Source organism: Mesoplodon densirostris, chromosome 9 (genome assembly GCF_025265405.1).
Source record: "Mesoplodon densirostris isolate mMesDen1 chromosome 9, mMesDen1 primary haplotype, whole genome shotgun sequence".
NCBI lineage: Eukaryota > Metazoa > Chordata > Mammalia > Artiodactyla > Ziphiidae > Mesoplodon > Mesoplodon densirostris.
Window position 1 is genome coordinate 62,417,726 of NC_082669.1, and position 16,247 is coordinate 62,433,972.

At 36.2% G+C, this 16,247-nt stretch overlaps 1 protein-coding gene across 5 annotated transcripts in view; it reads left to right on the top strand.

Moving 5' to 3' along the window:
• Window positions 1-15,063, top strand: part of PALS2 (protein associated with LIN7 2, MAGUK p55 family member) — a 107,878-nt gene extending 92,815 nt beyond the window's left edge. For all 5 annotated transcript variants that reach the window (XM_060107870.1, XM_060107869.1, XM_060107871.1 and 2 more), the window contains exons 9-12: window positions 690-851; window positions 6,097-6,299; window positions 7,271-7,399; window positions 13,871-15,063. In XM_060107870.1, the coding sequence (XP_059963853.1) occupies window positions 690-851; window positions 6,097-6,299; window positions 7,271-7,399; window positions 13,871-14,047 (671 nt within the window). In that variant the 3' untranslated portion in view covers window positions 14,048-15,063. The remainder of the gene's footprint in view (window positions 1-689; window positions 852-6,096; window positions 6,300-7,270; window positions 7,400-13,870) is intronic.
• The last annotated feature ends 1,184 nt before the right edge of the window (window positions 15,064-16,247 follow it).

The following is a 16,247-nucleotide window of genomic DNA, read 5'->3' on the forward strand; positions in this document are numbered from 1 at the left end:
TTTCTACTGATGAATTGATAAGAAACAGGTTTTAAGGGATAGATTATCTGATAAGGATAAATTAAGGGTATTTTTCTAGTTTTGTTAGACAATTTTTTAAGGCAAATGAATAGAAGCAGGTGTTTAAATCAGGGTACAAAATAATTTATTGTACTTTACCAAATTTATTTTTAAAAATCTGTACTAAGTCAGTACAATTCAAGTGATACTTAACTATCAAGACAACTAAGCCATTACTGAACAGAATAGCAGAGGTTTTTCATCCATATAAAAGATAACTGAGGGACTTCCCTTGTGGCGCAGTGGTTAAGAATTCGCCTGCCAATGCAGGGGACATGGGTTCGAGCCTTGGTCCAGGAAGGTCCCACATGCTGCGGAACAACTAAGCCCGTGTGCCACAACTACTGAGCCTGTGCTCTAGAGCCCGCGAGTCACAACTACTGAGCCCACGTGCCACAACTACTGAAACCCACACACCTAGAGACTGTGCTCCACAACAAAAGAAAACACTACAGTGAGAAGCCCGTGCACCACAACAGAGTAGTCCCCGCTCGCCTCAACTAGAGAAAGCCTGCATGCAGCAACGAAGACCAAATGCAGCCAAAAATTAATTAATTAATTAATTTAAAAATAATAATAAAAAATAAAAGATAACTGAATGTGATGTTTTCCCATTTCCTTACTTTTAGAATTTGATCGTCATGAAATCCAGATATATGAGGAGGTAGCCAAAATGCCTCCCTTCCAGAGAAAGACATTAGTATTGATAGGAGCTCAAGGTGTGGGACGAAGAAGCTTGAAAAACAGGTTCATAGTGTTGAATCCCACTAGATTTGGAACCACAGTGCCATGTAAGTTTTCCGTTTCCTTTACTATTTAATTGGAAAGAAGGAGTGGGGGTGGGGCGGATTATTATTATTTTATTCCCAAGTAATTTCTAATTATGCCAATGAAAATGAACAAGCAGATGATATTGAAAAACTTGGCGACTCTACAGCTGTCTTGAAATAGCATTGTGGGCCCTGTCAGCTGGCTGCCTGGTGGCAATTGCTTCTCCAAACTCTTCAATCCAGAAGTGTTCATTAAATGCAAGTATTAAGAGTTGTGGCAAAATCAGCATTAACTTTGCATTTTCTTGTACAGTTGATGTGTATCTGAAAAGTTGTAGTTTCACCCATTTTCATCCAGCTGGGGAAACCTGCTGGATCCTCTGACACTCGTGATCTGGCTTGTAGCTTTCAGTCCTGTAAGGTCCTAAACCTGATTTTTGATAGCACAGCAAGAGAGATTCCTCTTCCAGAGCAGGCAGCATTAATGAAGGTCACATTTATTTATATACAAAATACAATACTGATGGGAAATATAACCATTAAATGAACCAGACACTCATTTTATGATCTTTGTGTTCTTTCTCTATTTGCATATTTACAAGGAAAGTTAAATCATGTCAGAAGCATGCTTGATGAGAATGGAGTTAGAGCAAGGAGTTAAATACAAAGGTATATTAGTCCTTATAAGGCAGTGATAGCATTCATTTTGGAGATATATGAGCCTTTACTTGTGGGAACTTACATGCGCTCTCCCCTGAACACAAGCCAATGTTGCCTTTATAAGTCCCCTTTCTGTGCTTCCATTGCTGACCAAGCCCCCTTTAGATTAACACAGAATTTCTGTAGGTATTTTAATGCCTTTAAGCTTTCCATGTCAAATCTTAGCCTAACATCACTCCATCTCTTTTGGATGAGTTTTAGAGTTTCTCTGCTTTCATCCAGTATGCTTTGACATTTAGTTCTCAGTGAGTAATCTTATTGCTAACATTTTTAGGGGTGTATTGGGGCAATAACGCTGTCATTGTCCTCATGTGCTGTTTGTAATCCCTTCAGGGTAAGACTTGGAATTCCATTGTAGGCACTGTAAATCACTAAATAAGACAAATCATAGTTAAGTAGTTAAAATAAAAATCTCACTGTGATCAAAGTATTTTAAGTATTTTAAAGTTTTTCATTTTTATCAAATTAATACATGTAGCATATTTTAATCAAGTAGTTCTTAAAACTATGTAATGAAAAATAACTCCATTTTCCTCTACCCCACCTCTGGCCTACTTACCAGAAACAGTCACTTTTCAATCTCTCTGCTATTTATTTTGTTAGTCTTCCATATTTCTTAATAATGTCTTCATTCTGCTATTTCTTGTTCTGTCCAGTGTAGGCCTTACCTCCTGACTTCCTGAGTATCCTCCCAGCATAAAGATAGCTCTAGTTTCAGTTAATTCAGTTTCACTTTCTTGAACAGCCTCTTCCTCTCCCCCAACCCAGCAATTTCTAGAGTTCATTTTTTTCTTCCCCTCTTTATCTTGTCTTACGTGTTCATGCGTATAGTTTTGTATTAAACCAAAGAACCTCTTATTTAGTAAGTCATGCTTTTTTCTTGGAGACCTCTGTCCCACAACCCTCAGTCTTCCTGCTTCAGTGAGGGTACACATTCTCCACTCTGGCTGCCCCACGATCACATAGGGATGTTTCCCTTTGTTGCTGTCCTGGGTTGAAGCTATTGTTCCTGGGTCCTATTCTTTTTCTTTCTTGGTTTATTGCTTTGTTTTGCTACGGCACATGCCTTGTAACTTGACAAAAAATGCTGTATGGGATGTAATTTCTGCATCTTTGTATTTGAAGTTGTATATTTTTTTGTCTTCTATTTGATTGATTATCTGAGAATAGAAAGTCTAGATTGTAAAACCCAAAAGATGTTACTCTTTAACCCAGTTTTGTTAAGAAGTCTAATGTCATTCTAATTTTTGTCCTCTCATACATGACCTGATTTTTCCTTCAGTCTTTTTATTTTGTTGGTTTTCATTATTTTATAATTTAATAGTGATGTGCCTTTGTGCGCATCTATTTTTGTTTATTGTGCTGATGATTAGTGAGCTCTTCAGACTAGAGATGCATGTCATTCAATTCTGGGGAATTACTATTTCTTGGATGATTTCTCCCTGTTTTCTCTATTCACTTTTTCTAGAATTTCTATTAGCTGGATATTGAACATCCTGGATTCATCTCCTCAGTCTCTTACTTCTTGAAATCATGTTGTCCAACCCTTTATCTTTTTATTCTACTCTTTAAAAGATTACCTGGAGTTCTTTATCTTCTATCTCATCAATGTTTTATCATAAGTAGTCATATTTTTCATCTTAGGATTATTTTCTGTTTCCTGTTTTTTCCTACAGCATCATCTGTTTGTGGGAGCTATCTCTTCTGTATCTCTAAGAATATTAAGTAGTGAGTGTAATTTTTTTTTCTATAGGATGATAAAAAGGTTCTGGAGATGAATAATGGTGATGGTTGCACAACAGTGTTATTGTACTTAATGCCACTGAATTGTGCGCTTAATAATGGTTAAAATGATAAATTTTATGTTATGTATATTTTATCATGATTAAAAAACACTAAAAAAATTAATTGTGTTAGCTTTTTAATATTCCAGCATATAAGTACACCATGCTTTACTGTTATCACCCATTTATATGGTTTGGGTGGCTTTTTTGTTATAAATAAAGAGATGATAAAATGTGTATACATAAATCTCAGATGTAAAATTATTAGACCAAAGGATGTATAGAGAGATTTATAAATTAGAAGTATTAAATATATTTATTTCAACTTCTTGATTTCTTCATGCCAAATTAATTTCCAGAAGAGGTACTATTTTACCTTTCAAGACTTATTTTTAGTAAAGATTCGAGTCTGAATTTTTATATAGAAAGATTTATGTATATCCATACATTGTCAAGTATCACTTCTTCATATAATGTAGGTGTGTTTTACTTTTCTTTAAATCATTCATATTTATATAGTGTTTAGTTTGTTTGTTTTAAGCCTCAGAATCAACACACACACAAAAAATACTGATGAAGTGTGACAAGTTTGCCTAATTTTTGATACACAGTCTTGTGCTACACATTGTCTGGTGGGCTGGTTGGGGAAGTCTCATAGGGAAGGAAGTAAATGCTGGTGTTGGATTAAATTGACTTAGTTTTCTCTTTATATTGTGAAATGGTCCTAAAATAAAATATAAAAAATTATTAACCCAGGTGGACAAGCTACCTTATGAATCATGTTTTCCCTTTAATATATCTTGGGATAGTTAACAAATAAAATGTTACTTTGTTGATTATTTCCTGACTATTTGAAGAGCTACTAAAGATTAGAATTTTGCCTATCAATCACAAAACTTAAATTCTAAGCAATCGCATTACTTAGTTGCTTAGCATATAAGCCTAAGGAATCAGCTGTAGTCAATCCACCCTGTTCTAATTTCTCTGTTCTAGAAATGGAAAGGGGCTTAATTATGTGCCAATGTAGATTTCTTTTTTGGGTCTTCACTAGAGAATGGTATTGTCATTAAAATTCACTTGTAAACTAAAAACATTTCACCAAGAATTTAAGATTCCCTCCACATGTTGGAGGTAGTGTTGGGGGGGGGCAGTGTGTGTGCCTGTACATATTTATTTCAAGCAGCACGTTCCTGTATATGGTTTCACTGTAGTGCCTCCCCAAAAGTCGTACTCTTCTAAAATTATCTTTACAGATATTAAGCCAAGTCCTAGTATGTATGTATTTGGGGAGTTTAAAATTGCCTTAGGAGTTTTATCATACCACCTTTGGTGAATAATCCCAGAAACCTTAGAGATCACACATTTTTGAATATGAAAAGCATCATAGCATCTTGAAGCTCTTTAAGTGACTTTATAAATCTCTCCACAGTGGTCTGGAATGAGCCAGAAAACAGCAGGGGAAAAAGGGAATCCTCTTGTACATAATAATCTTATTTATGAATTAGACCCTTATTATTGAGCTTGAACTTAAAGATTTTTTCTTATAAAAGTTTTCTTGATGTGTTGTGCTTATTTCAAATAGTCAAAATTCTGTCAGTTTTTCATCTGATTACTTTGTAACTTTAATTGCATGTGGTAATGATTTTGTCAGATATTCTGCATGTATAAGTACTTGATTAATAGAAGTAGAATACTGTTTTATATCTAATCTAGGCAAACTCAGATTAAGGCTAAACTTGAAAATAACACACATACATACACAAATTACTTTTCTTCCTAGGGAGTGCTAGCAAGTTGGCAGAGAATACCTAACTCTGCAGCTTTGCAACAGTTTGAAAAGTGATAATCGTCCACTCCTAGCATGGCCAAGTTGCAAAGGAGTTGTATGTCTCTAAAATACCTGACAAAAGGATGTTTTAAGTTTTTGACTTGGTCTCTTCTCTCTCATTCTCAGAATACTTCAGGTCAGAGTAGAGAAAGTTACTAGACCATAATAACATCCAGGTGGCTAGGTCCACCGAGGTGCAACACAAAACAATTAGCATTTGGGAATGTTAATTAGAAGGAAGCTAGAAGAAAAGTTTGGTGCTGGGGCAAGATAAAGGATAGATAATTTATGGGTAAAACTACACTTCAGAAAATTGATAATACCAACTAAGAATAGAATTTTGCTCATCTGTTGGACACTCAATTAGGAAATGTTCAAAGAAGTGTGAAGAAAGGCTGTAATTGATATTCCTTAAGGAGAAGGGGAGTGCTGGTCAGCTGGAAAAGATGTTCACTTGCAATATACCTCACACTTATTAGCTCTCACCATAGTTAAGAATTTAACTTTAGGGCTCTGCTTCTAGGTAAATAAATATATTTTGAGTTTCAAACTGACTTTATAAAGCACATTTTTTGGATATAAATTGTATATTGGAGACTACCTATTAAAACATTCCTAATCAGGGGTCAACAAACATTTTTATTCAAGGGCCATGTATAGTAAATATTTTAGGCTTTGCAGGCCATCTAGTCTGTGTCACAACTATTCCGCCATTGTAAAACGAATGAAACCATAGGCGATAAAATGAATGAACATGGCTGTGGCCCATAAAACTTTATTTACAAAAATAGGAAGCAGGCCAGATTTGGTCATAGGCCATAGTTTGCCAACCCCTGCACTAAATGGAAAAGACTTAGGCTACCCTGTGCCTTTTAGTTTGTTTTTTAATAGCCTGCACTGTCTCTGTACAAATTCTCAACGCTATTTTATTTAGTTACTTCACGGAAACCAAGGGAAGATGAAAAAGATGGCCAGGCATATAAATTTGTGTCACGATCTGAGATGGAAGCAGATATTAAAGCTGGAAAATATTTGGAACATGGGGAATATGAAGGAAATCTCTATGGAACCAAGATTGACTCTATTCTTGAAGTTGTCCAAACTGGACGAACTTGCATTTTGGATGTCAACCCACAAGTAAGCTGCATGATTCCAAAGCTATTTTTTAAGTTTTATTTCCTGTGGAGTTTTTGTTTCTTCTTCAGATTATGAGGGTGGCTCTTTCCCTCTATTACCTGTGATGATAGAGAACCTTATTATGCATCAACAACTAGTTAAGTAAATCTCTGATCTATTAGCCAACAGAGGCATGGATAGCTATAGAAGCTTGATAGAAGTTTAGTATTTATTTATGTGCTTAAGTAATATATAAATGCATGTGTTAGGAAATGTTAAATTTAAAATTTGAACAAGGCTGAAACATAAGGAATAAAAATTAAAGTCACACCCCTTCCACCCAGCACACACCCACCCACTCACCATTCATTTCATTCTCATTCCATGTCTCCCTTATTGACCCCTTCTCACCATTCTACACTCAACCCAATGGGTTTTCTATTTTTGTTATTGTTTCTCTTATACATAAATGGAAAAATTCTATACTGATTCTTTAACCTTTTTTCATTAAACAGTATTTCTTGAAGATCTTTTCATGTTAGGTACTGTAGAGCTTTTTTTGTTCTTTGTAATTGCTGCATGGTATTTCATAGTGCAGATATATATTTATTTATATAACCACTCCAATTAATGGACACTGAAATTATTTCTGCTTTGTCAATATTAACAGAATTCTACAATTAACATGGAAAGCATTTACATCATTCTGGATGATTTGGGGATCATTAAGTTTAATACTTTCCTTGGTTCAAGGGTACCAAAAAGTAGTGAGATTGAGGTCAGAACAAAATTTAATGGATCACCATTTTAGGAAAGTACTGTATGGAATCAAAGGGATAGAAGGGAGGGGGCGCGGATAGCAAGTATTAAATTATGTCCTTTATCTTGAGGAAGAGGGCAGATGGACTTTGATTATTTAGTATAAACTAAAGGGTAACATAATTCAAATTCTAATCCTGTATAAATTGGTTTGTAATTGTTCTTCTACATAGGCCCTGAAAGTGCTGAGGACATCCGAGTTCATGCCCTATGTTGTGTTTATTGCTGCTCCCGAACTAGAGACGTTACGTGCCATGCACAAGGCTGTAGTGGATGCTGGTATCACTACCAAGCTTTTGACGGTAAGCAGTTCTTTTCAGGCTAACAATACTATTTTCCTCCTAAAATTGTTCCTTTTTCTTTTGGGCATGTTTAATTCTATCCATATTTATGAAATAAACACACTGCATAAGGTGTTGGAGAATAAAAATTTGTTCCCTAGATGTAGTTAGGATTTGGAACAGTATTGCTTTTACTTAGAAACCATTGTTCACTCTATTTTAAAACCAAAGTTTACTCCCCCTATGTAAATGAAATGGGCCAATGTTAAAAAGTGCATATTAATCTAACTCCCTCATTTTACTAATGTGGAAACTGGTCCCAAAGACCAATAACAAGTATGTTCATCATAAGGTTTACTATTGGTAGAGTTAGGTGTTCTGACTTTTAGTTGTTATGTGTCTTTTTCTCTTGTTCTTCCTCTCTTTTCTCATGTTACGGAAAATTTTAAATATGTACAAAAGAGGGAAGAAATGAACTCCCAAGTACCCATCACTTAGCTTCAATAACACATGGCCAATTTTGTTTCATTTAGACCTCTCTTCACTTCCTCCCTTACCATGAGTTATTTTGAAGCAAATCTTTGATATCAACCATAAGTATTTTAGTATTTATCTCTAAAAGATAGACTTTTTGGACATAACCATAACACCATTAGCATATCAAACATGAGGAAGAGCAGCTTCTTCTCAATATCCTCAATATACAGTCTGTATTTGAATTTCCTCAGTATTTATCTTTTTTTTTTTTTCACAGTTTGTTCAAATCAGGATCCAAGCAAGATTAACATGTTGCATTTACCCGTTGTCTTCTAAATCTTTTCCCCCCAGCTTGAGGTATAATTGATACACCATAAACTGTACATGTTGAAAGTATACAACTTGATAAGCTTGGGCATATGTATACACCCATGAAGGTACCGCAGTCAAGATAACAGGCATGTCCCTCGTCTTCATAAGTTCCCTTGTGCCCCTTCAGAGTCCCTCCCTCCTCCTTCTACCTCTTCCACACTACAGGTGATAAGCCTTGAGATCAGGTAGTTTTAATCCTCTTTGTTCTTTTTCAGGTTGCTCCATGTCTCTACTGAACTTTGTGAATATCTGAGATATAGTTATCAATGTTTTTATATCACTGTCTACAAATTCTAACGTTTGCATCACTTCCGGATTGGTTTTGACTGAATGACTTTGCTCCTCATTATGGGTCTTACTTTCTTGCTTCTTTGCAATCCTGGTAATTTTTTATTGGATGCCAGACATTGTGAGCTTTGTCCTGGATGCAGTTATGTGGAAACAGTTTGTTCCTTTCAGATCTTGCTTTAAAAATTTGTTAGGTAGAACCAGAGCAGTTCTCATTCTAGGGGCAATTATTCTTCACTACTGAGGCAAGACCCGTTTGAGCACTCTCCCAGATGGCCCATGCGACATGAGGTTTTCTGTGCTGCCTGGTGGGCATGGGTACTATTCCTGGCTCAGAAAGAATACCTCTCATCCTTTCTGGTGGTTCTTTGGCGACCCTGGGTAGTGGTAATGTGCACAGATTGGTATTCAGCTGAATGCTGGAGGGGGACCTTTACATATCTCCAGAGTTCTCTCTCCATACTGCTACTCTATCCAGTATTCTGTCCTGCAGACTCCTGCTACTTTGTTCTCCCTGGGCTCTCAGCTCTGTCCCAACTTAGAGTCCAGGAGTGTCCTCCTGGGCTCCACCTCACTGTGTTGCAGCTTGGAAACTCTTTCAAGCCAGTAACCTGGGGTAATCGTAGGGCTCACCTCATTTGTTTCCTGTCTCTCTGGAATCCCTGTCTTCCATTACCTGATGTACAGTGTCTTAAAAAGTGTTGTTCCATATGTTTGGTCTGTCTTAGTTGTCAGGCAGGAGGGTTAGTCTGCTACCTGTTATTGCATATTAGCTGGAAGCAGACCTCTCCCTTTAGACTGTTTTAATGTGTAAGTCTTCACTGCCTCCCTCCCCTCTCTTTTAACCTTCTAACTTAGTTGTTTAAAAAAAAACTGGGTCATAGAAAAAATGGGGCCTGATCTGTAAAGGTCCTCAGTAGCTCTTTACCTAATGATCTTAGCAATTTTTATTGATCTTTGCCTGGCTCAGTTAATTTTTTAGGAATTGTTAAGTGGTGGTTTTCCAAGTTTGTCATTTGTTCTTCATTTATAAACTAGAATTCTTCTAAATAATAACTTTTCCTTATCAACTAGTTGATGACTCTGAAGTAGAGTATATATAGGAAAGTCAGAACATAATGCTTGATACTTCCCCTTTAAGGGTCAGTTTTCAGAATAATGGGTTTGTTCAGTAACAGTCTCCAGAGGCGACAGGTGACCAAATAAGGTTTGTGGTTTTTTTAGTTTCATCATGAGCACATGGATTTAAACTTCCTTGATGTGTTTTACTCTTTTGCAATTATTATTCTTATTGATGTTCAAATTGCCCCATCTTTGACCAACAGGGGCTTAAGTTGGCCCTTGAGACCTATTTCATGAGCCTAATCATCTCAGATAGCTTCCTTGCTATATGACAAATGCTCCAGGCTCATCCTGTACATTTTCTATTCCAGGCCAGGAATCAGTTACTTCTCCAAGAAGCTCTGGTTCCTTTTAGAGTAAATGGTATTTTAGGACCGTAATACTAGGGGTGCACATTGTCGCAAGATTGATCATTGTTTCTAGCTAAATGCACCTTTTAGGTAGACAGAACTAGTTCGGTTATATGCTTTTCTGTTTGTATGTTTGAAGGAAATTATATCATGAATATATATTGATACTTCCCAATCAAATTCAGGATTACAGGGTTTTATTTAACCTCTTTCATATATATAACTCCATTCTCCTAGGCTGAGTATCCCAGTTCTCAAAAACACTGGGAGTGTTAGAATATAGCACATAATTGCTCATTTGATTTATCTCACAGTACACACACTACAGTCTGAAAATAAATGTACAAATACTACCAGGTATGATTACTGTGAACTGTCTCTTTCTCCTTAGGGTTTATCCCACTAAGTATATACAGTCAAATCAAATCGCTGTGTTTTATTTATTTTTATTTTTATTTTTTTTATTAGTTTCTGCTTTATAACAAAGTGCATCAGTCATACATATACATCTGTTCCCACATCCCTTCCCTCATGCATCTCCCTCCCTCCCACCCTCCCCATCCCACCCCTCCAGGCAGTCACAAAGCACCGAGCTGATCTCCCTGTGCTCTGTTGCATCTGCTTTTTTTTTTTTTTTTTTGCGGTACGCGGGCCTCTCACTGTCGCAGCCTCTCCCATTGCGGAGCACAAGCTCCGGACGTGCAGCCTCAGCGGCCATGGCTCACGGGCCCAGCCGCTCCACGGCATGTGGGATCCTCCCAGACTGGGGCACGAACCCGCGTCCCTTGCATCCGCAGGCGGACTCCCAACCACTGCCACCAGGGAAGCCCAAATCGCTGTGTTTTAAAGTCACTTGGAATACTGTCTCTCTGTGTACTTAGGTCAACTATTACTCTCTGATGTTTAAATTGTCCTGTCTTCAGCTAAGAGGAGCCTATTCATCTTGTTTTCTGAGTCTTTTTAACAGAACCCCATAAACTTTGATGTGCTTCCTGGTATGACGAGCTGCTCCAGGTTATCCTTACACATTTCTTGGCCCAGATCTGGAACCAGCCTTCCAAAAGGCCTGGTTCCTTTTAGTGGGAAATGGTATTTAGAGGTAATACAGATACTAAAGGTGTGCATTCAACTCAGTTTGTCATTGTTTCTAGGTCTTCCCAGTGGCCAGATGAAGGAAAATATTTTCCCCTTTCGGAAAATACACATCATTAATTCAGTTTGATAGTTCCAACTCACATTTTACATTTTTACTTCTTGGACTATGTTTATCTTTTTTTCCTCCTATGCTGAAAGTCTTGGTTCCTGATGACATTAACATAATTTCTGACTTTACATGTATAAACTAAGCACATACTATATATATAATTTCTGAGTAACAATATTAACAGTACGATTATTGAAAAGTTTTAAGTTTCAGACTTAAACTTTTTTAAAAAAATTGTTCTTCTGATATATCCCTTGAGTATTATTTTATTTTAAAGTCGCTAAAATAATTATTTTCTGTGGTTAAGGCATCAACTTGAAACACAGATTTGTTTCATTTTGCTTTTGCTTTTTAGGTATTGCTCTTTTTTATTTGAATTTGATTTTGTTGTAATATAATTCTATATGTTTTCATAGTTCCAAAGTAAATCTTAAAAACAAACAAACAGGGGCTTCCCTGGTGGCACAGTGGTTGAAAGTCCGCCTGCCGATGCAGGGGACACGGGTTCGTGTCCCGGTCCGGGAAGATCCCACATGCCGCGGCGCGGCTGGGCCCGTGAGCCATGGCCGCTGAGCCTGCGTGTCTGGAGCTTGTGCTCCGCAACGGGAGAGGCCACAACAGTGGGAGGCCTGCGTACCGCAAAAAAAAAAAAAAAAAATCTAGCTTTTCCCTATCCTCTCTACTCTATTACCTCCTACCCACATAGGTAGTCATTTTTACAGTTTTTTTTTTTTAATACAAGCAAGTATGTATGTGTATCCTCCCTCCCCCATTCCTTACATAAAAGGTAGCTTATTACATACAGTAGTCTGCCTGTGTTTTTCACTTACTAATATATTCTGGAGATCATTCTAGAGCCATACATAGGGAGAGATTTTTTAATTCATTTTTCCATCTTTATGGTATACTCCATTATTGTTACAGGATTGTTAACTGTCAAAAAAGAACTTTTTTTTTTTTAACAAGACAAATTGCTAATGACTGTACTAGGTAAGATTTGTTTACAAGTTGAATTGTGGCCTATTTATACATCTATAATAAAAGATATTTTAGTTGTTTCAAATTGATTTTGAAATCTTAGTGAAAATATTAACTATAGTACTAGTATCCCTCAGGCTTAGTTGGGAACCCATTTCTCTCTATATACATTCCTTTAGGTGTTTTCACAAATCCATTAACTTACATATCGTTGTTATGCTGATGATTCCTAATTTATATGTAGATAACCCAGACCTCAGAGCTCCAACTTATATAACCATTACCTATTTAACATTACATCTGCACTTGGATGTCTCACAGACATGTTAAACTTAACATGTACAAACAAAGTAGAATGTTTTGTTTCCCCTCACCAATATCGTGTTCCCCCCGACCCCAACTCTGCATCTTCTGCAACCACCAATTTATTCAAGCTAGAAACTCGAGCTATTTTTGACTCATTCATATTCCTCACTTTTCATATCCAGCCCATCAGTTAATCCTGATGATTTTATCACCAAAATATATTTCTAGTCTGGTGTCATTTCCATCTCCTCTGCCACCATCATAATCCAGAGGTGTCTTTCCATTGCATCTTGGTCCTCCATGACCTAGCCTGGGCTATCTCAACTTATTACCCACCCTCCCTAAGCCTCCATCCATCTTGGTCTTTCAGTATCTTAAACACATCAGGGTCATTTTCCTCCTGAACTTTACATTGCTATTTCCTCTGCCTGGAATGGTCTTTCTCCCACTATAGTTCTCAGTTTAAATGTCATTTACTCAGTTTAAATATCATTTATTCATTTGTAGAGTCTTTGTAAGCACTCTAAAGTAGATCTCTTAAAATTCTTTGTTCCTGGTTGGTTTCTTTCATAGTATTTATTACAACTTGCAGGTTTTTGTTTATTTGCCCTTTATTTGTCTCCTCCACTGGAGGGTAGGAGCCCATTCTCTCTTATTCATTTTTATATCCACAAATTATGAAATATAGTAGATGCTTTAATAGGAACTCAGTATTTGAAAAACATGTAGAAGCATTATGAAATTTCAAAACACTTGCAATTTAATGAAAAGCTTTACTTGCTCATGCAAAACCCAATACTTATTTATTCCCCCACATTGTTCCGAAGTGACTAGAAATATTTTATGAAATATAAACAGTACTAGCTAAAAAAATAGATAAAAGTGTGTGTGTGTTGTTGGGGGTGGGGAGCATGGACAGGCAGCCTTCAAAATACATTTCTGAGATTCTTTTTCTTAGAGAAAGGCAGCAAATTTGGCTTTGAGCTTAACAGCCGCTGCAGGTTGGGTTCCATGAGTTACAGAATCCATACGATAAAAATACTTTGAAAAGGGTGATGCAGTTGGGCTAGAGACCAGTCACCTACAAGAATTCTTTTATTACTTTGGGTTTCACTCCAAGATATTGTCAGCAGTCTTTTAATCAGGAATCTTACCTTAGTATCAGTGAAACAGAAGACACAGAATACTCATAAATTCAAACACGAGTGCCAGCTGGAAAGACTAGGATATGAACAGATGGTAATGTCTTTTTTAACAATCTATATAGATTAGATTTTGAGGATTAGTATCAGAATCACAACAAACAAATATCCAACCTACTTATTTCACTTTGAGTTGGTTTTGAGCAATTAAATATACATTATGTAAACTTTTCCTTTTAAAACTCTTTGACAGGACTCTGACTTGAAGAAAACAGTGGATGAAAGTGCACGGATTCAAAGAGCATACAACCACTATTTTGATCTGATCATTGTAAATGACAATCTAGACAAAGCCTTTGAGAAACTACAAACTGCCATAGAGAAACTGAGAATGGAGCCACAGTGGGTCCCAATCAGCTGGGTTTACTGATGATTCAGTAAGGTTCACAATTAAAATAAAACTTTCAAAAAGTGACTGCAACAAATAAACCTTCTACTGAGAAAAAACATGCACAGATAGAAGATATCTGCCAAGTCCAGGCATTTTTATTGTGTAGATTGAGGTACCAGTACACTATTCTGGATTTTTATAGAAAATGTGGTTGGGAAGGTGTACTAATATATAATTTATCTTAATTTTTCTAACTTTTTATGAATAATCTTTCTATTCATATCACATAAAGAAATGCGTTGAAGCATTTTGTATATGTTTTGATTTAGTACCCTTGCCTTTTTCATCAAAGGAATTTTCAAATCATTCACTCTAACATTGGTCTCACATTTTCACTGTGATAATGAATACTTGAAATAGTTTTGTAAAGCTGTTATTTAGTTCAGTATTTAGTGAAGGGTCAGCTACTCTTATTAGGAGAAAATAATGGTTTATTGGCCTTCTTTCCTAATATGTATAATTTCTTACAGAAGCAGAATTTTAATGTCAGTGCTACAGCTAGTCTACTACCATCCAATACTGACATCAGGAGTCTGCTCAATGCTACATAGTTTCATTATTACAGAGATGTATAGCTATCCACTTTAATTTACACAGCTATATTAGTTTTTTCCCTTCATTCTCTCTCTTGTGAAAAAATGAAGAGCAATACTTTGCACTCTCATTTGTTGCAGTGACGGGCTGATGATTCGTTAACATGTACACAGCAAGCAAGGCCGTGCTGGCTGAGAGAGTGCCTTATCCTGCAAAACCTACAGCAAAATGACTGAAAATTGATTTATTTGTACATGTAAAAGTTTAACTGACAAAAATGAACCTATTGCTTTATACAGTTTTTTTATTAGGATATGGTCAGCAAATGTATCACGCCTCTGAAAATTTCTGTGACGCTGAAAAATGCCTCCAAGTTTGCAGTTGGGGGGTTTTGTGAACAATCAGTGTGCTTTTGAAGTGTGATGTGATCATTAGGGTATTTTTTCAGTTTGTTATGTTGTGAACCAAATTCACTGAACAATTTATGAAATTTGGAAATAATTGTCAGCTGTTTTATCTCAATATAATATATACATTATATAATATGTACATTGTATGTATTATATAATATATATTAAATAATGTATTATATATTTTTTACATTTCTGTTAGGAAATGTACTTGTTTGTTTAATGATTGGGAAAACAGTTCTCCGTCTTTAGATGCATTAACATATACAAATTTCCAAAATTAATCTCAGTATATTCTTTTAGGATTCTTAGATGGTATAAATTCTTCCTAAAACATATTCAAGATGCAGGTCATCATTAAACTAATTTAGCCATATTTTATATTGCTGCTAGCTTTTCACATAAACAGTATTCACACTTAAAGGGTTAGGTGCTTAAATACTGGTGGTCATCTTTGTCTGGTGCTAGGCACCAGACACCTGGCTGCTGAATTTGTTTTCCCCTCACCAAAGCTGTCACACAGAATGCGGCCGGGAGGACTCAGAGGGAAGAGAAAATACATGGCATTAAGCAGCATGCACACACTGTCCTTCTTCACAATGAGACCGAACACCCAAGTTGCTGTATGGTTAAGATTGGAAATCCATAGTTGTTTTTTTTAATCCAGCATTTCATATCCAGAACACAAATTCATGTTCTTTGTCCTAGGATAGGAAATTGGTGGCAGAATGGATCACACCCTTTTAATAACTTTGGTAACTTTTAAATCACATATATTTACATCAAATTCTTGGCTTCTCAAAGCAACATGAATCAAAGCACAGTGTCGAGATGATGTCCCAGGACTTAGTGTCTCAACACACTGTAAGCTTTAAGAGAATTTTACTTCCACATTCTCAGGAAATGTGCTGTCTTCTGCGGTGTGCCTTCATGCTGCTGCGTGGAGCCTCTTTGGAATCATTGTAGCAGCTCAAGAAGTTTATACACAAAATATTTTACCCATCTTGACACAATAGAGATGATTTTTACATCATATATATCTTAAGCCTTATCATATGGTATAAAATGCACATTATTTAGAAAACAGATTACACTTAAAGGAATTATTTCTGTTATAAATGGTATTCATGACTAACTACTTAGTTAATATGAGATTCCTCCTAATATAAAATGGAACAGTGCAGTTGATTTCATTTCAGTCGAGACGCCAGAGCTGAAGAGAATAAATTTAGAAA